General features: G+C 37.5%; 4 protein-coding genes across 4 annotated transcripts; 2 read left to right on the top strand and 2 right to left on the bottom strand.

The window, feature by feature from the left end:
* The first annotated feature begins 253 nt into the window (after positions 1-253).
* On the top strand, positions 254-1,525 carry LOC131437847 (EARP-interacting protein homolog). The gene is made up of 2 exons (XM_058607464.1): positions 254-332; positions 390-1,525. The coding sequence occupies exons 1-2, from the start codon at positions 276-278 to the stop codon at positions 1,443-1,445; spliced, it is 1,113 nt and encodes a 370-aa protein (XP_058463447.1). The 5' UTR covers positions 254-275; the 3' UTR covers positions 1,446-1,525.
* Positions 1,509-3,113, bottom strand: LOC131437846 (uncharacterized). The gene is made up of 2 exons (XM_058607463.1): positions 2,284-3,113; positions 1,509-2,228 (listed from the first exon to the last, which is right to left on the bottom strand). The coding sequence occupies exons 1-2, from the start codon at positions 3,020-3,022 to the stop codon at positions 1,720-1,722; spliced, it is 1,248 nt and encodes a 415-aa protein (XP_058463446.1). The 5' UTR covers positions 3,023-3,113; the 3' UTR covers positions 1,509-1,719.
* A 6,115-nt stretch (positions 3,114-9,228) lies between these two features.
* On the top strand, positions 9,229-10,889 carry LOC131436862 (innexin inx2). The gene is made up of 3 exons (XM_058605814.1): positions 9,229-9,566; positions 9,764-9,955; positions 10,015-10,889. The coding sequence occupies exons 1-3, from the start codon at positions 9,317-9,319 to the stop codon at positions 10,728-10,730; spliced, it is 1,158 nt and encodes a 385-aa protein (XP_058461797.1). The 5' UTR covers positions 9,229-9,316; the 3' UTR covers positions 10,731-10,889.
* Positions 10,890-23,350: 12,461 nt separating this feature from the next.
* Positions 23,351-25,670, bottom strand: LOC131436788 (ubiquitin-conjugating enzyme E2 C). Its single transcript, XM_058605705.1, has 2 exons — positions 25,168-25,670; positions 23,351-24,776 (listed from the first exon to the last, which is right to left on the bottom strand). Exons 1-2 carry the CDS (start codon positions 25,266-25,268, stop codon positions 24,347-24,349), a joined length of 531 nt encoding a protein of 176 aa, XP_058461688.1. The 5' UTR covers positions 25,269-25,670; the 3' UTR covers positions 23,351-24,346.

Genomic DNA, 25,670 nt, shown 5'->3' with positions numbered 1-25,670 from the left:
CTAAGTAATGATGTATTTCAAATCTCGTCATTACTGCACCATTACACGTTCATTAAAATGATATTATTTTTTAGTAATGACATTTTTAATGACTCGTGTAAGGGCCGCTATAAACTTATCGTATTTTATATTAAATTCAGATCAAAATTGTAGAATTCATCCCTGTTTTTCTCTACGTGCTATCAATGTAAGTTTCGACCTTCTTTGAAACAGTTCCGAATCACATCAAAATGGTATCTGGCACCCCTGATTGCTCATGACATTTTTAATGATAAATGATAAAAACTGCCATGGACGACAACAATTCTTTGGTGTACGGTCTGGAGTTTCAGGTTCGTATTTGAACTTTCACAGGAAAAACTTTCACAACTTTTGTTCCCTATAACCAGTCTCGCGCTTTAGCAACACAACAGGTAGAGAGCAGCAATGCTAGATTCTTCTTGGCTACGCAATCTTTGAAGCCAAATAATCAACTGCATGTAGTAGACCTTAATGAGGATAATTCAGCACTCGAACCGAAAGTATTTTCCCATCCGTTGGGTGAAGTTTGGAAACTAAATGCTAGTCCACATAATGGTCAAATACTCGCATCCTGCTATAGTATCTTGAAAGGTACCCAGACTATTATGCAAACAGCGTTGTTGAGACTACCAGAACATCTCAATCCCGTTGAAGGAAGCCAAGAGTTTCTGCAGTTTGCAAATGTCGAGATACTGAACACTGAGGGATATGGTAGTGAAATTCGTACAACCGAGTTCCACCCAACAGACGAGTCTTTGCTAAGCACGGTCATTGATGGCAAAATTCTGTTGTTCAATCGAGCTGAAGCCTCAAGTAAGGTAGTGGTAGAAATTAATGCGAAGAACTCGCCCCGTTTCTCTGGTGGTCGTTGGGCTCATTTCAACCAGAGCAACCAATTCATAGCACTGTACGATTGTAGCATCAGATCGTACGACATAAGAGATCCAAATCATTCGGCATGGATTATCGAGGATGCTCATAGCCAATTGATTCGTGATTTGGATTGTAATCCAATCAAACAATGGCACATGGTTACGGGAGGGGACGACGGCACAATGAAGATCTGGGACTTCCGAAACACGAAGGAGCATGTGTTCGCCAGGAGTGACCACAATCATTGGATTTGGAATGTACGATACAACACCTACCACGATCAGCTGCTGCTCTCAAGCAGTAGTGATGGAAAGGTTCTACTTACCTGTGCCGGCAGTGTCAGCTCGGACACGCTATTATCTGAATCCGGAAATATCAACAAGGAGCGGTTGGCGGATGGTTTACTTCAAACGTACGATCAACACGAAGACTCAGTGTACTGTGTAGAGTGGAGCACCGCTGATCCATGGTTATTCGCATCTCTTAGTTACGATGGCAGAATGGTCATTTCAAAAGTTCCCAAGCAGTATAAATATCAAATTTTGTTATAATTAATCGTAAGGACCTAGAGTGACGTGATAAATCCTATTCGAAATTAGTAATAAGAGATACTATACAATAAACATAAAATGAAAACAGAATTGTTGTTTCAGTTCTTTGTGAAGCCAAAATTTACAATAAGTCATACATAAATTCGCACTCCTACACGTGTAAAATCTGCATTTGCGAACGCGATTAACTCAAACTAGCTTATGTTTTGCCTCACTCTAGCAATTAAACTACACTAAAATGTCAACCAGTATAAATGTACGTAAACTATTGCTACTACGTTCGACGAAGTTTCGTGTTTATTTTCGGTTCCATTAGTACTTTCGGTGCAGCTTTTCTCCGTGGCCTTCTAGAGTCATTTGATTCCATACTTCCTTGTTCGCTGCGATCTAAATCTTCCTGCTTCAGACTTTTGTTCGCTTTTAAATGGAGTAAATCGAACGAAATATTGTGCCGACTAAGATTTTCTTTTGTTAATGGTTTCAATGATACTAATGGTACCGGCGACGTAGGTGAAAGCATTTGTGCCTTTATCCGAGTGAAACGACGACTTTTGGCAAGTGGAGTCGAGCATGACGCATTAGCGATCGTGTCGTTGGTACTGGTATTCTCCTTGTTAGCATCGTGTTCAATCAGAGTGTTGAGCATGGAATCACTTGCCATACGTTTTATCTGAGCAGGACGAAGACTCTGGTCTGTAGCAGGGTTAAGCTCACTTTGTACACTGTGGTCACTTGGAAAATCAGAAGCGGAGTCATTGCGAATTGTTGAGCTTTGATCTAGCACTAAAAATCAAATAAAATATATTCATTTGAAAAACAAAATGTTTTAGAATATTACCTTCTACTTTATTGGATGAAGCTTCCTCCAATGAAATCTGTGGTAAATCGGCAATCTGGCTGATATCCATGGGTTCCGAAACAGATGATTTATTCATATTTTCATCATCACTGTGCTTACTTTCCCGGGAATCACGTCCATGTAAATATTCTTGACTTTTGCGGGCAACCTTCACAACCTGGTTCGTATCTATCGTTTCAAACGATTCGTCTATACTACGGTTCCGTGATTTCCGCTCCAACCGTTTCAACAAGGGGCTCTTAGGAGGAACAAAATTGTTCCCAAGTTCTTCTGGTAATTCTTCGTCTTCATTCACTATACTAACAGCTGTCCGGTAGTCTTCCATTGAACGGTTCTCGTCTTCAGCCTCCGGAATAGCTGATTCATCGATATGAGGTGGACATTCCATGCGACGCCGTTCGTAAAAGAGACCAGCCAGTGGTTTTCTCATTTGCTGTTCGGTTTCTTTCACAGCGTGTTCGTTATAAACGACATTGAACACTGATTCACTCTGGTCTCGCACAGATACCATTATTGTTGTTATCGTCCTGAACTGCTCCAACAGCTTCTGCACCATTTCACGTAACGTCTTGTTTTCTTCGCGATATTTAAAAAGCTGTTCGTTTAGTTCATTTATCATTTCGATTTTGTCCTTAATTTCTTCCTTTAATTTTTGATTATTTAAAACCACTTGGGAGTTTATCATCTTGTACGCCGAGAGGTAATTGTTCTCCCCCATTGTGAAAGCGGATAGATCAGGGAAACTTCAATATTGTGCAAAACTTCCTCAAAAACAGAAAAACTAGAAACCGGTCAACTGAAAAACGCATCTGACAGCTAGAACAACGCCAGTACTGTTTGCCGTGTTGAAAAATGCACAAAGTCAGCAGTGTTTCAATTTCAATTCAAATCAGCAATAATTTGTACACTGAAAATAATGCTCTTCTCACATAACTGAAATATTTCAATAATTCGATTCCCAGTAAATTTTGTCAAGCCGATCATCGAACCGATTGCACACGATATCGACCAGCTCAGCGATCGGGTCCACGATTTACACTGAGAAAAATACTATAGTAGCCGTAACCTGTTTGTCATGATAATTTCAACTATATGTTTAAATAGTAACAACGACCATGATATGAGATTATTCACTATCTGTATTGTATAAAGTACTAGATAACAAAGACTTTAACTTGAGAAGACTATTTGTATTCATGACTTTTCTGGTATGGTCATTTTAACAATGGTTGTCATCTCAAAACTAAGAACAAATAGATAAAATAACCATCACAAGGAAGCTGAATTCGCTCATGATAAATTTGAGAAGCGAAGTAGTTATTGCTACCATGTCAGTATGTTCTTCTTTACAATGCACAAATGTTACCATGAATACATATATAGTTGGCTAGAAGATTGTAAAGTTTGAAAACACTATTCATATTGTTCATATGAACAGAATCCATGTGATAACTACATGACCGTATAGTTTTTTTTTTCAACTATGTAATTCATTTGAGATGACTATACAAATTGTCATATGAGGTTTCATTGGAACGCCAAATCTCATGTGCGTGGTACAATGAAACTGCAAAGGAATGCAAAATGTGTTGGAATTGAGCTCGTAATTGTTCATTGATGTTGGTTTTTCAAGTAAGTTAAGTAAGTTGCATTGAGTACTGTTCAATTATTTTGTCGGCAACGGCTTTCATTATCAAGGAAGCCGTTTAATTTTCAGGCCATTATGAATATAGACGTGTCGCATACGGACTGCCACCGGTTTCGGAGGAAACAACAACAAGCGCATCGTGAAGGATACGACGACCTACATTCACTAAACGGATTCGAATCTGACGGAGAAAAGCAACTTGGTAGCATAGTGCGTTAGTTTATAGAGTATCGAAATGACACGTATGATGGTTCGTACTTCGACTCCGCCTATGATTTTTTCAAGCTTTCCTTTCTTGTTCCCAGGGAAACTCATCCAAACAATACAGGATGTATACAAAGAATTCAACGTATTACATTCTTTACACAACCCAAGCTTGACTATGAGTCGGAAAAAGATGACGGAACATCATCAACCCAGCATAATTCGATTGTAGTCGGTCGAATTTTGAACATTTTGCAAGAAATTTAAAACAGAACCAACCTGTCCACCTGTGGAACCTGCCAAAAACCCAGTAATGGTAGTGCGAGTGCTTCAAGAAAATTCTCAATTGCCGCTTCTACGTCACATCAACAGAAAAAGTCAGATGCATTACGTCGACGAGTTGGCGTCGATGTCCAACAAGAAGTCGCGCTAAACCATCACCATCACAGTGAATCTAAAGCGGATTATTGTATTATTGATACAATACAATAAACTGTTCAATTTTACTATTCTGGAGGCAAAACTACTTATAGTAAAAACGAACTGGTATATTGTCAACATCAACTGATGTTATAGTCAGTTGAAAACTACTATACTCGCATGGTCAAATTAACCCCCTAAAATAGTTACTGTTACCATAATATTTTTCTGAGTGTAGAATTAACACTGGTAGCGAGAAGGGGCGGTTTTGGATGTGTTTTCATTTACAAAACAGCCAAAAATTCTAGTTCAGATAGAGTGCCTATAACCAGAGTGACGACATATCATCCGTAATGCTGGCAACAACTCAAAACGTTTAATCCGAAATGTTGACAGTTTTGTTCGCTTTATATTGTATTTGTCGGGTCGTTTGCTCGTTTGGAACAAAGCTGTCAATCCAAACGAACAACTGTCGTCACTCGAGTTTAAAGCACTCTAAGTTCAAAGCTAATATGTGGTGTTTTCGGGTGAGTAGTTTAAATTCTCCAAATGATCCTGAAACACTAGATGTTAACACTTGTCTTCCCCATATCTTCTTGTTTTCCGAAATAAAATGACAACCGCACTTACACATAGAAAAATTCAGCCCTCAAACAATTCTACGCCGTTAGCATCAACTGTTTCAATCTTAAACGGCCTGCCACTCGCTTTTCAGAACTAATTCATCAATTTGGTTTCCCCTTAATAACTCGTAACATCAAAATGAAATCTTTAAAACTAACGAATCAGATAGTTTTTAGAAAAGTAGGCACGCAATCTTGATGTCAAACTAGCATATTATTGTTTTGAAGCAACTTCTTTTTTCTATCTCACCAATTATCCCTGTATGATTTGAATCGAAATTTTTGTTTAACAAAATGAAAAAAAAACAAATTTGTTTCAGCTGATATAATTTAAACAAATTAAATAACTTTAATATATTACATGTCAACCAATGAGCTGATATTATTGGCAATGTCCATGTTGATTCTATCATTCTATACATTTGTATCAAGAACAAAAATGAGTCAATTTACCTATGATTTTATTTGTGTAATGATATAACTAAGTTTACTATTTGAATGAATTATATGACATTATTTTTTAAAAACCAAAGCATTTTTTTTCTCCCACGGATAAAGTTTATAAGCGTTTTATAAGTAAAATCTTCTTCCATTTCCAAGGGGCTTTTCAACAGCTTAAGCATATGTATTGATAATTGATAATATTATAAAAATTGCCTAGCACTACATAACACATTTTGTTTAAAAAAAATATTTGATGCAGAACCTTTATCCTTACTGATGGAGAATTGGAAACTATAAAAATCAAAATACCAAGTCTTGGCTGGGGTGTGTGAATCATTCGACTGTCTCACGACAAAATAACCTAAATGCAAACGAGAGCTTCTCATTGTTTACTATTTCAACTTTTACGAAACCATAATAGCAATGTCAATATTAATCAAAAGCTTGACATTTTAAAACTTGAAAACGAAGAGAAATCGAAATAAAAGTAATCAAAGATGACTTAGCGAATTAATTTGTAAGAAACTTTTTTTAATTCTTAAAAACAAACAAAACTGTATGATTTTAACAACGAGGCGTTTTTTGCACGGGAAAACGATCCCGCTGTACAATGTTCTTATAAGAAATTGGTACAGACCCTAGAACTGATATCTTAGAATCGATCATTCAACTACTCAAATTCTATGACACCGATCACGGATTGAAACATATATTAGACAAAATTGAAGATTACTTTAGATTTTTATGATTAATCCGAAAAACTGTCCAAGATTTTCAAAGATTTTTATGCAGTTCATGTATCACAGATGGTAAAAATTCATTTATGTCGTTTTCGTTTTTAAATTGCTCATCAAAAGTTTGGTGTAGCTCGGTGCAATGGAATCATTTACTGTAGTCAATGGTTTCTGTTTTCGTCATTTTTGTTCGTTTATTCATGCCTCAGTGTAGCACTGCACCGGTGTAGTGCAAATTAAAAACAAAAACGCCATTATTCATCATTAAAAATGACAAAAATAATTCTCGTGTAAAGCGGCCCTTACACGAGACAATATTATTGTCAATACAAGGAGTATTGACAATACTTTTGATCGTGTAATGCGGCCCTTACACGAGACAATACTATTGTCAATACAAGGAGTATTGACAATACTTTTGATCGTGTAGTGGAAACTTCATCGGATTGACGAAAATATTGTCAAAAAATCAAAACTGCTCATCAATCAGACAATACTTTCTCTCCAGAGAGAAACTGTTAAATATGTGCAATGACCTTTTCTCTCAATGTTTCAATATTCAGTTGCAATATTTAAAGCTCCAAACCCTTAATTTTTTCGAAAAACGCGGACTCAAGTTACCAAGCCAATTGGATTGACGGTATTGACAATACTTCGGAATGGCAATAATATTGTCACGTGTAAAGCTGCCCTAATGGAAACTTCATTGGATTGACGAAAACATTGTCAAAAAATCAAAACTGCTCTTCAATACTACAATAGGGCTGCTTTACACGAGACAATATTATCACAGACTAACAGACATGACAGTATGAGTAAATTCTTATAAAAAATAATTTTTCGTGATGCACTAGTTCCACCTATATTATACTGCGCGAACTATTTACTATCGGTACACCCCTTGTGTTATGTAAAAGTTAATTTACTAGTTGGTTCCCCCTCGTTTGTCAACACCGATCAGCTGCTTGCAGGGATGCCTGATTGCATCATAATATTTGGAAATGAATCGTCACAGTAAATTATTATATTACGTTAATAATATATTAAACTTTTTAGCGATGTTGGAAGGTAACCATTTATTTTTCTCAACATTGTTCATCTAGACTATTTTTTTATTGTGTTGGTAATTTTCACCCGAAATTAAGTGGCGGCAGATCAGAAGCAAGTAAATATTGCCACTAAACGGGTTCGATTTTGTATTGCGTTGAAGGATGAGAGGTAGGCACAATTTTGTATATAGTTTTGGCAATATGTATTAAATCTGTATCCTGCATGAAATTCGCATACAAATGCAAATACATATCAATACATTACAGGTAATTCTGTATAAATGGCAACTCTGTTGGTAAATGAAAAAAATAAACACAGACTAGATGACAGACAGGATGTTTTTGATAGGGTAACGTGGCGCCATCATGACACATGTGAGTACTGTCCCAAATAAAGGAATATTCGAAATGACAGTTAAAATGATTGAAGAATCTAATTTGAGTGTCCTGTCTGTTAGTCTGTGATATTATTGTCAATACAAGGAGTATTGACAATACTTTTGATCGTGTAATGGAAACTTCATTGGATTGACGAAAATATTGTCAAAAAATCAAAACTGCTCATCAATCCGACAATACTTTTTCTCCAGAGAGGAAACTGTCAAATATGTACAATGGACTCTTCTCTCAATGTTTCAATGTTCAGTTGCAATATTTGAAGCTTCAAACGCTTAATTATTTCGAAAAATGCGGACTCAAGTTACCAAGTCAATTGGATTGACGGTATTGACAATACTTTGGATTGACAATAATATTGTCACGTGTAAAGCAGCCCTTACACGTGACAATATTATTGTCAATCCAAAGTATTGTCAATACCGTCAATCCAATTGACTTGGTAACTGGAGTCCGCATTTTTCGAGAAAATCAAGCGTTTGGAGCTTCAAATATTGCAAATGAATATTAAAATATAGAGATAAGAGATTATTGCACATATTTAACAGTTTCTCTCTGGAGAGAAAGTATTGTTGGATTTATGAGCAGTTTTGATTTTTTTGACAATATTTTCGTCAATCCAATGAAGTTTCCATTACACGATCAAAAGTATTGTCAATACTCCTTGTATTGACAATAATATTGTCTCGTGTAAAGCTGCCCTAAGGGCCGCTAGATGGTGAAAAAAAATCATTCTAGACACCAGAAACACAGATTTTTATGTGGTAGCTCTGCACAGCACTGCAGTCCACAGATGCCAGATTTGTCTAAGGATCCGCAGACACGTTTTTGTAGCAGACTTTTGAAAATCAAGATTTTCGCAAACATTTGTCAAATTTTACAGACTTTTAAAATCATCGCAGTTTTATTTTTTTTGTTCGTGAAACCACCTTCGTGCTTCATTCTGTTCATTCTTTAATTTAATTTAAGCCCACAGACAATTTTTTGAGCTTATAGACTTTTTCAACCCTGCTTGAAGATATTTGAAATATTTACTTGGCATCTCTGCAGCAGAGATGCCAGGTCTGCAGATTTGTCTGTAAATCTGCAGATTTGGGGTATAGTGCTGCAGACATTTTTTGTTGTGCAGACTTTTGCAGACTTTTGAAATTCTCGCAGATTTTTACAGACTTTTGAAATTCTCGCTGACTTTCATCTATATTTACAGAAAAATTTGAAATTTCCGCGACCTTTTTTTTTTTTTGCTCGCCAAGTCAGTTTTGCATGTCATACTTTATAGAGAAATTGCTGCCAGCAAGCCATACTTGCTGACTGCAGATTTTTTTTCAGATTTACAGACCCTGTCTGCAGACATTTGAAATTTTTACCTGGCATCTCTGCTCTGCAGCATTTCTGTGTGGTATCTCCATTTTGAAGCTCTTCGCTTTGCAAGTGTATCTTAGAACAGTAAATTCTTTTCAAACTTGCAGTAATTATTCTTTTCATAAATACAAAATGATTGATCTATTGAAACCGCTGCGCGATTTGCTAAAAACAAAAACGGTCGACACAACCAACGTGGTTTGGCGTTTGCACAGTCGAGCGACCGTTTACATATTGGTGTTTTTCACGCTGCTGTTGTCCGCACGTACCTACTTCGGAGAACCGATTGATTGCATCAGCAGTGCTCCTGATAATGTTAAAAAAAGCTTGAACACATTCTGTTGGATTCTGGGAACTTATATAAGCAATGATCCAAAATTTGGTAAGCACATATTTGTTAAACCCGCAAAAATACAACACAAACAAAAAAAAACGCAAAAATAAGTCTAATATAGAGTTTAATAACGCCCATAGTTTCAAGTTTCCACAGTGGTAAATAATTAGTAAGAGACAAGTGTAACCTAACTTGGCTTTCCGTATAACTGACAGTTTCTTTTTAACACTTGCTATCATTTACAGTTCGCGCAAGTTGGGATTTCATCGAAATAGGTAATCGGATGGGAAGCATCCCCAAGCATGAGCGTGTTTATCAGAAATATTACCAGTGGGTGTCATTCATACTGGCCATTCAAGCTTTTATGTTCTCTTTACCGAAGCATCTTTGGAGATTCACCGAGGCATCCAGAATGCAAACTTTATGCGAAGGTTTAAGTATGTTACCACATTTAGTTTCAATGTTAATATTTCAGTGAAAATATCACACATTTCAGCATCAATTTTGGTACCTTCAAGCTGGGATGTTGAGCGAAGGGACCGCACTTTACGTTACCTGTCACATGAACCACTTCGAAAACACTTCAATTATGGGATTACTTTTTTCCTGTGTGAGCTTCTGAACTTCCTAATTGTTCTACTGAACATGTTGCTTACGAGCTTCATTTTTGGAGGCTTCTGGAATAGCTACGCACCGGCCATGCAAGCATTATTTTCTCTAGATATGGATTCTTGGATTTCGTACAATTCACTGGTCTTTCCAAAGCTCGCAAAATGCGATTTTTTCACGGTCGGTCCAAGTGGAACTAAGCAGAACATGGACGCACTTTGTCTCCTTCCCCAGAATATAGTGAACGAGAAAATATTTGCCTTTCTTTGGCTATGGTTCGTATGTCTAGCGTTCGTTTCCGGTATCCAAGTAGTTTATAGACTCGTTCAGTTATCATGTCAAAGTGTTCGCTTACATTTACTCTATTCCTTGCTCTCGCCGATAAGCTATCATCGTGTAAAGCGAGTGGTTCGCGAGGCCAACGTTGGACGCTGGTTTTTATTGTATCAGATGGCGCGGAACATCAATCGAGATGTAATGAAGGATATCATTGCTGAGATGGCGAAAGTTGGACAGGAGCATTCTCAATCACGACAAAACCTAGAGCAGCAACAAATTCATGAGAATGAAGAGGATATTGATGATGACGACATAACCGTTTAAGGTTTTGTTTTTCACCTCCGTTATAATTAGATTATTGAGTTGTTTTTGTTACGTTATGAATTGGTGGAGGTTTATTTTATTATTTTGTATCTACGCTGATTGAAGGAGTGTAGTGAATCAAAAGTGTAAAAAGAGAGAAATAAAAGTTAATTGAATATTTACTATGTTAGACTAACCTTTCGACTGTTTTATTTAGTAAGTAGTTTACGATTCTAGGCATAACTTTTTATCCGAAACCATTCAGAAATTCAAGGGTCGAAGTCGTTTTTCCAGACACATTAAAGCGAATGTATGTCATTCTAAAAATAATTTTACTGTTGACAAAATGCTGCCATTGCTTTATTTACCGTTATGTCGATTGGCAAAAATATGTTATGCATAAATGTTCTTTGGTATATAACATCTGAAATATGATATCATTTGGCAAAACGTGTCATTATCTTGCATTCAAATATGCCGCAAATTCGTTCATTGATAAAGGATCCATACAACAAAGACCCAAGATATGCAACAGCTCTCACATTTTACGAACAAATCGTAAGCGACATTCTTTTTTGCGAGCATGGCGCCCTCAAACGAGTCCGAATCTCGCGCACACAAGTAGGGAAGATCAGCAGTCTTGGGCCATTTTTTACTTGACATATTTTTAAAACTAGCAATTTAGTATACCACCTTATCTTCATTGTGAATTATTTGTAAAGAGATTGTTTTGTGAGTTATGCATAGAAATTGAACTCGAAAACTTGTTGACATATGGCCCTTACATAGGTGCCTTAACTTACATGGTGTGTGCCTTGAGTTTGAGCTTGAGCGACCACCCCTGGTTGCTACTCCGTTACGGGATTAGCTGAAATTGTACAGGGAATTTCTAGATGATCCAACCTGAGACTGGTAGATCATCCTTCAATGTACATCTTCTGGTAACTCCAGAATTTATTTATCAGTACCGGCACCGGCCAGGCCCGAACGTAGATCGTCTAAGGAATGGAGAGGGATGTTAGTCCAACACATGTTACTAGAGGCCGTATATACTACTGCGCACTCCACAAGTGTCACGGGAGAAGGATATTTGTTAGTATAAATTTTAGTAATTGTAGTATTCGCGTGCGAACTAGTATGTTCTGGTTTCAACATACTCGGATACGCCACTAAACTCACTGGCTTTCCGAGTGAAAGTTTCAACAATATCCGATACTGAAGTCCCGAGGAGTCTTGATTCACAGTTCTTATTCGTGGAAACTGAAGGAAAATTTGAAATACTATTGCGTAACGAATAAAAACTTCCCTATTTTTTCTAAATGAAAATACCTGCTACGAAATAAACGAGTGAATAGGATTTAGACAAAATAGTTGATTCATTGTACTGACATATTCTAAAATTTTTATAAAATCATTTTAAATCACCAAGCAAAGGTCCACATATTTCACGCGCGACTTGATTTTTTATTATTTCCGCTTTATTATTTTAATTATTTATTAAAATTAATAATTGGTTATATTGGTTGATCTGGGCAACCGGCTACCGAGGGAAAATTATTAATTTATCAAGTATTTTTACTATTTATTCAATATACCGATATATGTTATCTCTGTTATTAGCTTTGTAATATTAACGAATTTGCGAAATAGTTGATTTTTATGATTCAATTTATAATCTTGAAAGACAAGCAATAACATAGAAGAAGAAAACATATCAAATAAACCTTCTATCCAAAGCTATCCGCGAATTGATAAGTTGATTGAAGAGATACTTTAGTAAAATAGAGTAATCAGAAATGAAACGTTGAAAATATCTAATAACTAAAAGGAAAAATGAACTCCTGCAATTGTCGCCTTTTACGACATGGAAGCAGGAACCCAGTGGATCTATTCTTTGCTCATTTTTTTCTGCCGGATTCCACACGGCATCTAGGCTGGTATACTGTCCGGAGAAAGATAATAGGTTCTATCAATCTCCTAGTGGACCCCAGCCCCTCTAGAAATAATATCGGAAATTATGTTGTATTATGTCGCGAATGGGCGCCTTCCTGTTAGACTTCCTTAACCACAGGAACTTCCAAGTATACATAGGCGGATCCCTCTCCCTACCATTCGCAGAAAAAAATGGCGTCCCCCAACGCTCGGTACTCGCCGTAACCTTATTTCTAGTGGGGATGAACTCCGTTTTTAAATTTCTTCCCAAAAACGTGCGTATTTTCGTATACGCTGATGATATTGTTATCATCGTAACCGGCAAATCGAGGAAAATAATCCGAAGAACTACCCAACAGGCGGCGAACGCTATTCGCAAATGGGCGGATAGCGTGGGCTTCAACATCGCCCCTGAGAAATGTACTCTCTCTCATTTCTGTCTGGCTTCTCATCTCAATAGCGAATCTCCGGTCCGTATAGGAACTATCCAAGTTCCGTTTGTGAAATTTCCCAGAATACTCGGCGTTATCTTCGACCGAACCCTGAGTTTCACAAATCACTTCAGCCAAGTCAAAAAAGATTGCGAATCCCGACTTAGGCTGATACGGACCATCAGTTCAGGACATTCCCAATGGAATCGCCATAAGGCGATTAACATTGCCCATTCACTGATATGGAGTCGCATTTTTTACGGGATTGAGGCAACGGCTGTGAGTCGGGACAACCTGATAAAGGTCCTTGCCCCCACTTACAACAGGTCCGTTAGGAACGCCTCCAATCTTCTCCCAAGTACCCCAGCCGCGGCAGCCTGCGTTGAATCGGGACTCCTCCCATTCCGCTGGTTTTCTGCCTGGATCATACTCCGCAGATCCCTGGGTTATTTGGAGAGAACAGCCGAAGGAGATTGCCTGCTATTACAAATAGCCAAACAGGTGCAGCCTTGCCAAACTCTCCTACATCGAGTTTGGAAGAAACCCTGGTACCAGGAAAACCTCCCCAAACTCGAAACTTCAATGGCACAATCCACCGGAGCCAAACCCCTCCCAGCAGCTGCTAAAGGCAATTTCCTTCAGCTAACCTCGGACAGATTTAAAGACATACCAGCTTACTATATCAAATATATCAAAGGAACGTGTTGGACATATAATTCACGAATATTTGGATATGAGAAAGCTTTGTGCAAAATGGGTGCCGCGTGAGCTCACAATCGATCGAAAACATCAACTAATTGATGATTCTGAGCAGTTTTTGGAGCTGTTATATCGAAATAAAACCGATTTTTTTCGTCAAAATATAACAATGGACGAAACATGGCTCCATCACTTCACTCCGGAGTCCAATCGATAGTCAGCTGAGTGGACTGCACGCGATGAACCGAACCCAAAGCGTGGAAAGACTCAACAATCGGCCGGTAAGGTTATGGTAAGGAAAAACCATCAACAGTGACTATTATATAGCGTTATTAGAGCGTTTGAAGGACGAAATTTTAAAAAAAACGGCCTCATTTGAAGAAGAAAAAGTTTTGTTTCATCAAGACAATGCACCGTGTCACAAGTCGATGAAAACCATGCTGAAATTGAACGAATTGGGCTTCGAATTGCTCCCTCATCCACCGTATTCTCCAGATTTGGCCCCCAGTGACTTTTTCCTGTTCTCAGACCTCAAGAGAATGCTCGCTGGTAAAAAATTTAGAGGCAATGATGAGGTAATCACTGAAACTGAGGCAAAGGACAAATCGTACTACAAAAATGGTATCGAAAAGTTGGAAGATCGCTATAATCGCTGTATCGTCTCTGATGGCAATTATGTTGAATAATAAAAACGAATTTTGGCAAAAAAATGTGTGTTTCTATTAAACGATACGAACTTTTCAGCCGAACTGTTAAACTCGTCGAGCACTTCACGCGACACTGTAGGGCCGCAAGGGGGGTTCTGCCCAAGATCAAGGGCGATCTGGCCTAATGGTCGAACCGCCCGGACCGCAGAGAACAGCGGGCACTGTCCCGGTTGAGAACGGGCCACACGAGACTCACGCGTGAACACTGCATCTCTCGTGCCCCCTCCCACCTGTAACACTTGTAGGGAAAGGCTCACCGTCGAACACATTATCGTCAACTGCCCGGAATTCGACAACTTACGTGCGCAGTACGATTTGGGCCTTTCCCTACGCAACTCGCTATCGAACGAACCGGTGTCCGAAACTAAATTGCTGTTGTTTCTCAAGGACGCCCGGCTTCTCGATAGCATCTAAAAGCTTCAATCGCTCGATTTACCCCACTCACCTCCCTACTGGTTGTCTCACCAAAGCCATCTTCACCATATCTCATTAGCCCTAGTCTCGTTTTACAATCTTATCCCCCGTCCATAGCTCAACAGCCCAAGTCTCATCTCCACCATAGCCCTTTAACCCATAGCCTAAGTACGGTCTTGTCCGCCTATGGCTTGCCCCACAACTGCCCCATTACCCAACCGTCCAAATATCGTCTTATCCGCCGACAGTCTACCATACCAATACTAACCCCATTTAGTCTCGTCCGCCGATCGTCTGCACAACTAAAACCAACTCCATGTCTTAACTCAAAAACCCGTCCACAGTCAAAACCCTTTAAACAACACACCACTTTGCACCCCCACAACAGGTCTAATAAGAGTTTTTCTTTTATTTTTACTTTCCGGTACCAACAACCGCTGCGTCCGATCTCGCGGGCCATCTGCCGGGGGACTACCCCCCGGGGATGTTTACCGTGGCTCATTCCCGGTGCAGCTACAGCAACAACGGCCCACCGAAGCTCCCGGAACGGCCGGCGGGTGAGGGGTGATAAGCGACAGAGGGCGATACCACAGAAGCTGGCAACCAACCGAGACGCCTCACAGTTCCGTGAGCCATCCGCGGGGGGTGGCCCCCCGGGATGTTGACCACGGTCCCTCAACCACAATCACCAACAGGAACACCGGAAAGGACAGAAGACGATAGCGATTGTAAAAATAATCAAATTTGGGTTGCGCATAATGATTTTTTTTAATTGAAATAGTGACCAAAGAAAATCTGGTTTGATATAGCAAATATTACTACTTGAAACTTCAAAACAAGATGATATTTTTTCCTACGTGGATTAGTTTGTTTCAATAAATATTTCGATGAAAATAACAAATATTTTACTTGTGCGATCCTGTTAATGTTTTGGCAAACAATTTCACAGTAAAATTAAATTGAAAAATTAGTTTTAAGTGAACGAACTTTCGATAAAGCACAGATAACAGATATACAGGCTCGAACAATTTTTTTCGAAATCCTGTGTAAATTTCCAATTTGCTACACGTTGGAAACCGTTTATGACCACTGACCGTCAGCATATCGATACAAATTCATTTGACATTTGCTGCCATTTTCAAGTGAAGCTCCAAGAATTTATCGTCACACGGAACGACCGAAATTAGCTCTGAGCCTAATTCGTATTACTGTTTTTGAATTAGTTGATTTTAACAACAAAATTTCCAAAATAACTATAAAATTAGTTAAAATTGAGAATTTATTTGCTGAAAAAAACTCTTATTTTTAGAGAATGTGTTTAGTTGGCGAATATTCTGGACACAAACCAGCAATATCTCAATCCTACACGAAATTCTCATTGACAACTAATTTTGTTTTTAAAATCAGAAAATTTGTTTCTATTTATCTATCACCAGTTTATTAGCCACAAAATTCATGAGAAGTGTCAAAACAAAACAATCCAATAAAAAGCTAAAAGGGACAGTCTTGTTGAAACTGCTTGTAAATTGTTTAGATGTTTTACGCATGTGTTACGATATATCCATATATAAATTTCTAAACCGGTATGTAAAAATGACGTAAACTGTTAGTGGAAAGTGTATTTATTCAGAATTTGTGCGCATTTGAAGCGATTGTGCGTAATAATGTTTTTACGCGGAACAGAGAATTGAGTTTCGAATGTTGCACTCTAATTGTACATGTCAAATGATGTTTTTTGTATCTTCCAACCTTCCGGGCCACGCCGTTCGATGTACTACTTGTATTCGGTTTTTGTTTTCCGAGTGCTCAAAGTTTTCAGTGAGAGAGTCGATTTCGCGAAGTCGAATGAAGAAAACAGCGATTTATAAGAAAAACGTTCAAAAAGAAGTTTATGTTTCGCTTATGTCTTTTTCTCCAATACAACATCGTATTTATACCTGCCAATATAGAAAAGACAACCGCGACTGAAATTTTTTTCGGTAGTAGTGTGCCATCCAGGGCTTGCATACACGCTCGTTCAATGTTACTCTAAAGTGAGTACAATTTCACTCACTTTCGTTAAAAGTGGAACTACTCTATAGTGAGCAAAGCTTGTTTACTCACTTTTGAGTAAATATGGTATTTGTCAAATTCTGAGTAACATTTACTCAGTGCTACAAATGGTAAAATTAGCTCGAGTGAGTAAATATTACTCAATATCAAGCGAATTGAATAAGAGATTCGAATAAGGAATGCTTTGCTGACTTACTTCCAACGAATGAAGGAAGCCGTTACCTGTTCATCGCTCATTGGAAAGGATCCGTCTGCCTTCCTCCGTTCCACCACCGACAGAGGGAAAAGTTCCGCCTCCGACAAAGAGAAAAGTTCAGTGCACGTAAATTTTCACACAACGTTTTCAAAGCTCTGTGAGTAAAACTTGTTGTCAATTTAGAAACTGAGTCGAAGTTACTCATTCTTATAAATCAATATTACTCACTTTTTGACATTTGAACCAAATAAGCAAAAGTGAGTACAAATGACTCACTTGAGAGTAACATTGAATGAGCGTGTATTGAAGCAACGAATATGAACGAAAGGGTTTCACTATCTGTGCTATTCACACACATTCGTATGTCAGGTAGAATTCACAGCGCAACCCAAGCCAGGAGAGCTGCTTCGTTCGTTCATTAGTTCATGAATATGCCCGCTTGCTGAGACCTATGCTTCATGAGGTTAGCATTTGATGAATGGTTCTCATATTGTAGATGCCTATGAGGAAACTAGTTTCATAACTTTTAGTTCCGATGAATATTAATTTAAAGAACATTGCTTTTAGTGTTTCTAGGATATGTACACAGTGTAAACTGCCAAGAAACAAATGGATCGTTTTGAAATGGGCTCAAATGCAAAATTGCTGCTATAAAATGTTTAAAGTCTGTTTGAAATGTGATCAAATTTGGTCTTGGAATGCGAACATTATGTTAAAAATGATTTCTGTAAACCTACTTTTTAAAAATAAACCGTAAACATTGCCTATATGACGTTGCTTCGCGTCTTGTAGCACACCGTGAGGCATGGTCTTCTTTCTCGTACAATACTAACGAGAGTGAACCCTTCATTTCATTACATTGTCATGGATTGCTTAGTTCATGTGTTAACTGAGAATGAGAGCACAGACAATTTACTTGGCAAGGGGAATTGGTCTGCTCAGTAGCATATACTCTCACGCATCCAGTTTCTCTCTAATATAGGTCTCTCATTCAGCTATGTCAAGCAAAGTGTTCACAGCAGATATTTTTTGTTGCTTCGTTCGTTTGAGGATTCACAATACAAGCCCTGGTGCCATCTAGTGGCTAGTAGTCATTACGGTGCGTTATTTCGGCGACAGAGCGCCATATAGCTGCAAATTGCAGAAACCAATTCAACCATTTATGTTGGTTGAAAACAACGTTTTATTTCTCTAATTCAACTAAAAAATTAGTTGAATAGATATGAAGTGTGCCTTAGCTAAGAAATGACAATTGGTGAATTCAACTAAAAAAATAGCCATGTCAATAAATATTTTATTATTATCAAGGAAATTAGAATTAAAAAATCTAAATTAGCAAAAGTAAGATTTTTTTAGTTGTCTCAAAAAATAACTAACTAAAATAAGAAAATCAACTAATTTTTTCGCCAAAATGCTGATATCGGTCTTTCCGTGCAGTTGCCGAGTAGTCTAGCTGCTTCATTGTCTTCACTGTTAATAGTGAGTAAGTTCGAATGAATAGAATTATAAATGGAGTAAAGTAATAAAAATGAAAACTGTAACGAATCAGAAAAATTTTCAGTCAAGCATTCCTTGGAAGAGTGTTCTCGTAGTCACTACTTCGAAAATCCCTTCTTGGCAATCTGACGATAGTTCTTCAGTTTTGAAGATTTCTAACGTTCGTTGTAATAATCAATTGATTTGCGCACGGAGTTCAGAAATTATTCATCCTCGTTGATTCTCTCGCTCAGATAGTTCTAGAACGAGTTTTACCAAGTTTCTCCTCAGTGGAGTTTGTACGAAGGCAGCGGGTTTAACTGTTCAAAGAAGTTTCTACTGTGACTTGACATAATTCCAATTTGCTTCAAAGTTAAAATTGTTCCACCTTAACTCAGTAGGGTCGTTTCCTTCGCAAGACCGAGTTCAAGATTGGGTAAAAAATTTACAAAACCTGAAGAAGGAAACTATTAATTTATGTATATTCTACAATTAATATTTCAGCTATCTCGTTTGTCTTTCATCTATTATCTCGAACCAATTCGAATGTTTACATGAACCTTATTTGAAAGCCGCTCTCACACTGTTGAAAGAGATATTTCGTTGCTTTAAGAGATCAACTGACGGTGGTTAAACTGAGCTTCAAATGGAAGAGAAACTAATGAAGAACTAAATGCTACCCGTTAGGCACGTCAGCGAACGTTGTGTGTGTCATAGTGTAAAGCTTACTGCAGTAGAGAGATCGTCAGTGTGTTTCACATTCGGTTTCAATTGAATTGAATGAAGTTTTACTGCACTGATCTATACATACGCTCGAATTGTTGAAAAGCTTCTAATAATAGAGTGAATCGGATGAAATTTTACTTTCAAAACGTGTGCAAACTTTATCAGCAGGATAAGAAATTGTTCTGATTTATAAGAAATAAAACTACAACAGACATCCAAGTATAGATTTCATTGTATGTAAGTAATTTAACGGTTGTTTTAAAAAGCAATCACCAAGTAGCAATTCTTCTGTATAGGCGCTTCGAGCAGCCCAGCAGTTGTTTATGGGCTTTTGCGTTCGAGCTTCCATTCAATGGTAATAAATGCGTGCAAGGTCGTACGCAACAGTGATATTTAACGGATTTTAACTTGTATACTTAACACAGCCTTTTTGAAAAAGCTCCCAACTAATCAAAAGTTCGAATAAAAGTACGGGTGTGTAATGTCAGAGACATAACTGGATGTCGTGAATACGAATAAAACTGACACGATTTTTTTACGCGTGTTTCTGCTGCGATGGTAATTTTTGCAACATAAATTCAGGCGTTATGTGTGATTTTTGCAACTATGGTCATTTTTGCAACATAAATTCAGTGAAAAGCACGACAAACTTCTTTTAAAATGTTTACTTGCTTTACTTCGAACAAAATGTAACATTGATGTTTGTCAAATGAAAAGTGTAGCCGTGCTTAGTCTCTTATGTTGTCAATGTTCGATTCATAATCTTTATTTTTATGTTATGTTGGTAAAACAACACGATTATTAAATAACATGCTTCAGGATCAGGTAAACATTTTCAGTAGGTCTCGCTATTCAATGTCTGCTTTTTGCTTTAACATTAATCTATTAATCTATCACATCACTTGAGCAGAGGGTTCAAAGTGATATCCGGGTAGAAAATTAGAATTACGAGCTTTGAAAGAAATGCATTCTTCAAGTAACGCATTTTCGAACCAATTATTTTCGTGGGAGAAGAGTTATTGCTCGTTCGGAACATTTATCCCGAACGATTTTCGCACAGCGAAAAGTGAACGAAGCAAATCAAATTATTTTGGATTTTCACTAAACTGATGATTTCTACCTTCGAATTTCAAAGAAGTAATCTTAATATCTCTTTAGATAACATTTAGAGCCATTAGAACGGCTGATTTTATATAATGCTGTCCACTTTTCGTTTCTTGTTTTCTTTCTCTCCAATGCAAACCATCAGCAGCTGATGCAATCGTTTTTGCTTGAATTGAAACTAGCTTTACGTACAAGCCGACACATCCGCTCGCAGTGCCAAATGATGCGAAACTGGTTTAATGCGTCTTCTCGCCTTGACGACCGGAAGGCAAATGAGAACTACGACCTGAGCGTTTGAGGTTTTTAACCACGCAAAAGGTGCGCTCTCCGATGCCGCTGTTTAAATGCGTCTTCTCGCCCCGACGTCTGCTTTCATCCAACGCACAAGAAGAAATGATCGATTTTCATTTTTTTTTTTTTGCTTAAATTTAATTTTTATTAAAACAGTTTGACGGTTTACAATGTGCTATTTTACATATAGAGGGATTCAACAATTGGTTTTTCATCTCAGTTTTTGTAGTAATGTTTTTAACAAATTTTGGATTTTTTTTTTGCAGTTTGCTAATTTACATTTTAACTTTGTAGTTGATGTTTTGGATGATCGATTTTCGACCACGGTTCCCCTTTTATAACGTTCAGTTGAAGATATGTGCCTGACTACCTCAAAATCGTCGTCCTTGCGCGAAAAACCCAAGCAAAAGTAAAGAGTTTTCCGCGTTGTTTTAAAATTTTCAAAAACCTAATTTTTGAGTTGTTTTCGGTTATCTCACACTGTTCAAAATATTATCCTAAATTCCTGATCATATTTTTGATGAAATAGTGAAAGAATTATGTTTCTGCTATTAATACAAGTCGAGATATTCACGATTAAGTTCTGCCCATTCTTCCATATGGCTAATTTTGAAAAGGCACCCCATAGTAAAGTAAGTCGTATTCACGACAAAAGGGACTGATTTGGCTTAAGCAGCTCTCAAAGCTAATCAATAGCATTCTAAGCAGCCCATTTTTAAGTAATTATCCACAGTTGAAAGTTCACGCGACACAACCGAACGAACTTCTAAGCTGCTTCTAGAATACATTGTTCAGCTTCTATGCAGCGAAAAAGTTCTCTTAATCAGTGAGAAAGTTCACAAGGACAGTTCACTTGTTCTGTACTTCGAACTGTCCAAAATTGTCACGTGTTTCCTTAAGCAGAAAGTGAATATTTTAAGTAATTGTGGAACTTCTGGTTGCTTGGATTTGTACTAGCTTGGATGTCTGTTCTCTAGTACAAACTTTTTCAAAAAGGCTGTGTAAAGCATACAAATAAAAATCCGTTAAAAATCACCGTTGTGCACGACTTTCTACACATGAGTTACCATTGTATGAAAAAAAAAAATCCAAATTAGAGAATCTTAATTATATGCTGAAAATTTTGTGTTGTTTTTTGAAATCCGAAAACCAATTCCGATCCAGCATTTTAACCAAAAGAAACACACAAAAGTTTACGGTAGTTGTTTGACAAATGACAATTCAGTAATAACCGAACGGTCGGTAATCAATTCAATTATTAAATTACACAATTACAGCTGTTGAAAATTCGGTAAAAAATTACCGAACTATTCGAATCTTCGAAATTTTCCAAGTTTGAGGCTCGTTGACAAGCTACTGAATCGATTATTGAATAAGTTCGAATAACAAATGGCACACAATCCCATTTTTGGATTTATAATGGTATAATTAACTTAACCGACAAACTACACTATTTCATTATTTAGAAGATGTTTTGTTTGAAAGCACCTCTCAGGGATCAAGCTACGAAGGCTCACGGTGAATGCTTCCGGTACCGAAGATGTAATCTTACAAGTGACGTCTTGTCCTTCCGATTTCTAGAATATTAGACTTAAAAATGGCTTATGAGAGACTCTTCCAGTTCCGGAGATAAGTGTCGTAATTGACAAACGGCACTTTTTTTTTACTTTTCGCATTTTTTCGGAGATTACTTTACAGATTTCAATCATTAGATACGTTTTTACAGACACTTCCGTTTCCAATGTTATGTCGTATCGTCGTGTCGGAAATAATTGAAGCGTTCTAGACAATCCTAGAATCGTTTGCATTGATCAAGTTCGTATAACAAATGGCAGACACTCCTGGTTTCGAAGATATAATGGTATAACAGACGTAACCGACAAACTACATTATTTTCTTATTATTTAAGATGTCTTGTTCAAGAGCTATTTTCATAACCGTCAGACAGCACTTTCTTTGGTTTACTTATTTTTTTTCGGAGTTTCCTAAACTAGTTTCGAGATTGTTAAACTCGTTCGATTGCTGTTATTGAGTTATTTACCAATTTTAAATGGTTCATTAGAGACACTTCCGGTTCCGGAAAGAAGTGACGTAACCGACAAACCACACACAATTTTGTACCAAGTACCATTCGTTCGAATAACAGAGTGCAAACTCTCACATTCGATCGAAATATTCCGATTCGATCAAAGTACAGAATAGGGGCGATTGTATATGTATATGCCCTCTTCTACAAAAGAAGGTCAGTGGATGGCATCAACTACCGTAGCATAACGCTTATAGAGGCGTGCGATGTGTCAAGAGCTCGTTTCACAGGAAACACGAATTACTCAACTATGCCAACATCAACATAGTTTGGTGGAATTCAGAGACGGTGAAGGAAGTATACACCCGACTGAAAGCGGAAGAAAGACCGATTCATTGTAGTGGAAATGAATATGACGAAGACAAAGAATATGAGCTCTAAAACGAGATCTACGCTGGAAAATATGCATACTTAGGATCACGAAAGACATTCATATCTGATCAGTCACCTGGGCGACCTTTGTATCGCAGAAACAATTCAAATCGTGGTTTAGTTCTTTCATTAAGAAATGCTAGAAAACACAGCTGTCCGGATGAATAATAGCAATTTATTTACGTTTACAGATACCAATTGCATACCTAAACTATAATAATAAAATAAGGAAATTGTAATATGAGTGAAGAGTAGCGGAAAATACAAAGTGCGGAGTGTTACTTTTGTTGGCAAAAAGTGCTTGTAGATGCGTACTATCTCGCTACTATTATCTTTTGTATTTCAACTATGGAAAGCTACGAAAACTGAACACGATGCAAGGAAATAAGTCTGGTCGACTGTTCTGCGGCAGGACGAATACTGTGAACAAGTTTTTGTCTATCGATTACTAAATAAAATCATCCTACTCATGAACCGACTTAGAAAAACGCGGACATATGCATGTAATCCTTGCTATTCATTCCGATCAGCACCAGTCGTCAAAAGCTGTCTTTTCTTCTTTATTTTAATGATTTTCTGACAAAACAAATCAAGCGTAAAATGGAATTGTTTGAAGTTTTTCATTTAGGCATCTGTGGATGACTGACTATTTACTGTTTTTTTTACCCCTGATGCTACGTTTGTGTGTATGTGGTTCTGTATTACTTTAGACAAATCCGCCATTTAGAATTGCAAGTTAAATACTAATGAGAAGTCAATTTTGGCGTTAAAATAAATTATACCAAAAACAGATCAAAGTACATAAATCAATTATACAATAAACGGTTTACACGAGTTTTCGTAATAAATATATCGGTGTTTTAAAATAATCGGAGACTACCTCTGCGTCCAATATTATACTCAACAGTAGTTTTACGTTGTCTACTCAGCAACTGATCAAATTAGAATAATTTACATTGTTCCGCCTTGTCCGATATTTAATTGTGATTTGTTTCTCCCTATCGCGTCCGAATGTTATGGTTGGATATTTTCTCTTCTATTTGTGTGCATCTTCGTGGTTCTATTTTTTTTTCTTTTGCACTTTCGATCATCATCATTGCATATCGCGTTTATTCTACCACTTCATACTTTTCTTACGCTTCCGCCGAGCTTTAGGCCTCTTTGTGCTTTTCATAAAACTCATCCAAATACTTTTTATACTCGACTTGATTGGCCCACATCTGCGAGGCTTGCGAGTTGAGCGGGCTGTCGTTGTTGGGTTCGCCAAGTAGGGATTGAATGGAGAGCAGAATCGTTCGAACGTCGTATAGAGCGGACCATTTGTCTTTTAGAATGTCCAGGCAAATCGAGCCGCTAAGATCCACATTTGGATGAAAACAGGGAGTCAGAAATTTTACGTTCGGGGCCGAGTATGGATAGGAGTTGGGAAACTCCAGCAGCAGTTTATACTTTTGGCCTTTGTACACAGTATCCTCCGGACCACATATAGTGCCAATCCATTTGAAGAAATTCTCACCTTCGGGGAACGCCGAGATGGTTTTTTCTGAAGACATCATCAACGCCATTAACTCTTTCTGGAGTCTGAAATTCAGAAAACATGATCAGTTTATAATTAAGCAACCGTTGTCAATCTCAAAAAGAACAACTGAACATTGTATATTATACTGTTCAAAAAATATTTTGGTTAGGGGTGACCGTTTTCCAACACAAATTTTAATCCAATAAGAAAAGCTTAACACGACAGTTAGTGAGTTCTCTTTGTTGTAAGCAGTTGAAGATAATAATTATATTATTATGTGCAACAGCAATTGTTTAAAATAAAATGATAAATTCCTAACTTTGTTAATATAGTATGAAACTTTATGCTCTGGCAACACTGCCGATAGAAATTTTTTTCACTTTCACACGTCAACCAGGAACACACGAGAATTTGTAATAAAATAAAACAATGCATTATTTTTTCTTCACATACCTTTTGCTAACGGCATGATTATTGTTATTTATCAATGTTTCATCATTCTGTTTCGATGGATTGGAAGAAGCAGCACGCTCCGGATTGATGTTCTGCGCCATGTTTCAAACAAACTTTGCTATAACGTCAATATCGCTCGTTTACTCGTCAGTGTTTTTGAACTAGATGTCTCTTTCCGAGTTGAGATTTGATTAGAGATCCAGAACACTTCTTGATGATGGCTTCCTTATGCTGCCTCCTCTCTACTCATTCTCTGCTGAAGCACTACAAGCTATAATGGCCCCTTTTCACGAGTTGACAAAAGTTAGTTTCCTCAACAAATTTCATCCAAACAGTTGTTTATTGCGACGAAAAATCTTACTGCGATACCAATATTCCAAAAATGTTGTGGATCAAAAGCAAATCCGTAGCCTGATGATTTTTAATCGCCTTTTCACTGCTTGCTGGCTTCTGCTAGTAAAGTTCGTTTGCTTTTGCTTGCTGACATTCGTCGTTGATTTTAG

Source organism: Malaya genurostris, chromosome 3 (assembly GCF_030247185.1).
Source record: "Malaya genurostris strain Urasoe2022 chromosome 3, Malgen_1.1, whole genome shotgun sequence".
In the NCBI taxonomy this organism is placed as follows: domain Eukaryota; kingdom Metazoa; phylum Arthropoda; class Insecta; order Diptera; family Culicidae; genus Malaya; species Malaya genurostris.
Note: the sequence above shows the minus strand (reverse complement) of the source record. Positions and strands in the feature narration are given on the sequence as shown.

Coding starts and splice junctions, on each gene's coding strand:
- LOC131436862 (XM_058605814.1), top strand. CDS start 9,317: ATGATTGATCTATTGAAACCGCTGCGCGATTTGCTAAAAACAAAAACG. Junction 9,567..9,763: donor AAGCAATGATCCAAAATTTG/GTAAGCACATAT, acceptor TATCATTTACAG/TTCGCGCAAGTTGGGATTTC. Junction 9,956..10,014: donor AACTTTATGCGAAGGTTTAA/GTATGTTACCAC, acceptor CACACATTTCAG/CATCAATTTTGGTACCTTCA.
- LOC131436788 (XM_058605705.1), bottom strand. CDS start 25,268: ATGGCGCAGAACATCAATCCGGAGCGTGCTGCTTCTTCCAATCCATCG. Junction 24,777..25,167: donor AATCATGCCGTTAGCAAAAG/GTATGTGAAGAA, acceptor TCTGAATTTCAG/ACTCCAGAAAGAGTTAATGG.
- LOC131437847 (XM_058607464.1), top strand. CDS start 276: ATGATAAAAACTGCCATGGACGACAACAATTCTTTGGTGTACGGTCTG. Junction 333..389: donor TGTACGGTCTGGAGTTTCAG/GTTCGTATTTGA, acceptor CCCTATAACCAG/TCTCGCGCTTTAGCAACACA.
- LOC131437846 (XM_058607463.1), bottom strand. CDS start 3,022: ATGGGGGAGAACAATTACCTCTCGGCGTACAAGATGATAAACTCCCAA. Junction 2,229..2,283: donor TTCATCCAATAAAGTAGAAG/GTAATATTCTAA, acceptor TTTGATTTTTAG/TGCTAGATCAAAGCTCAACA.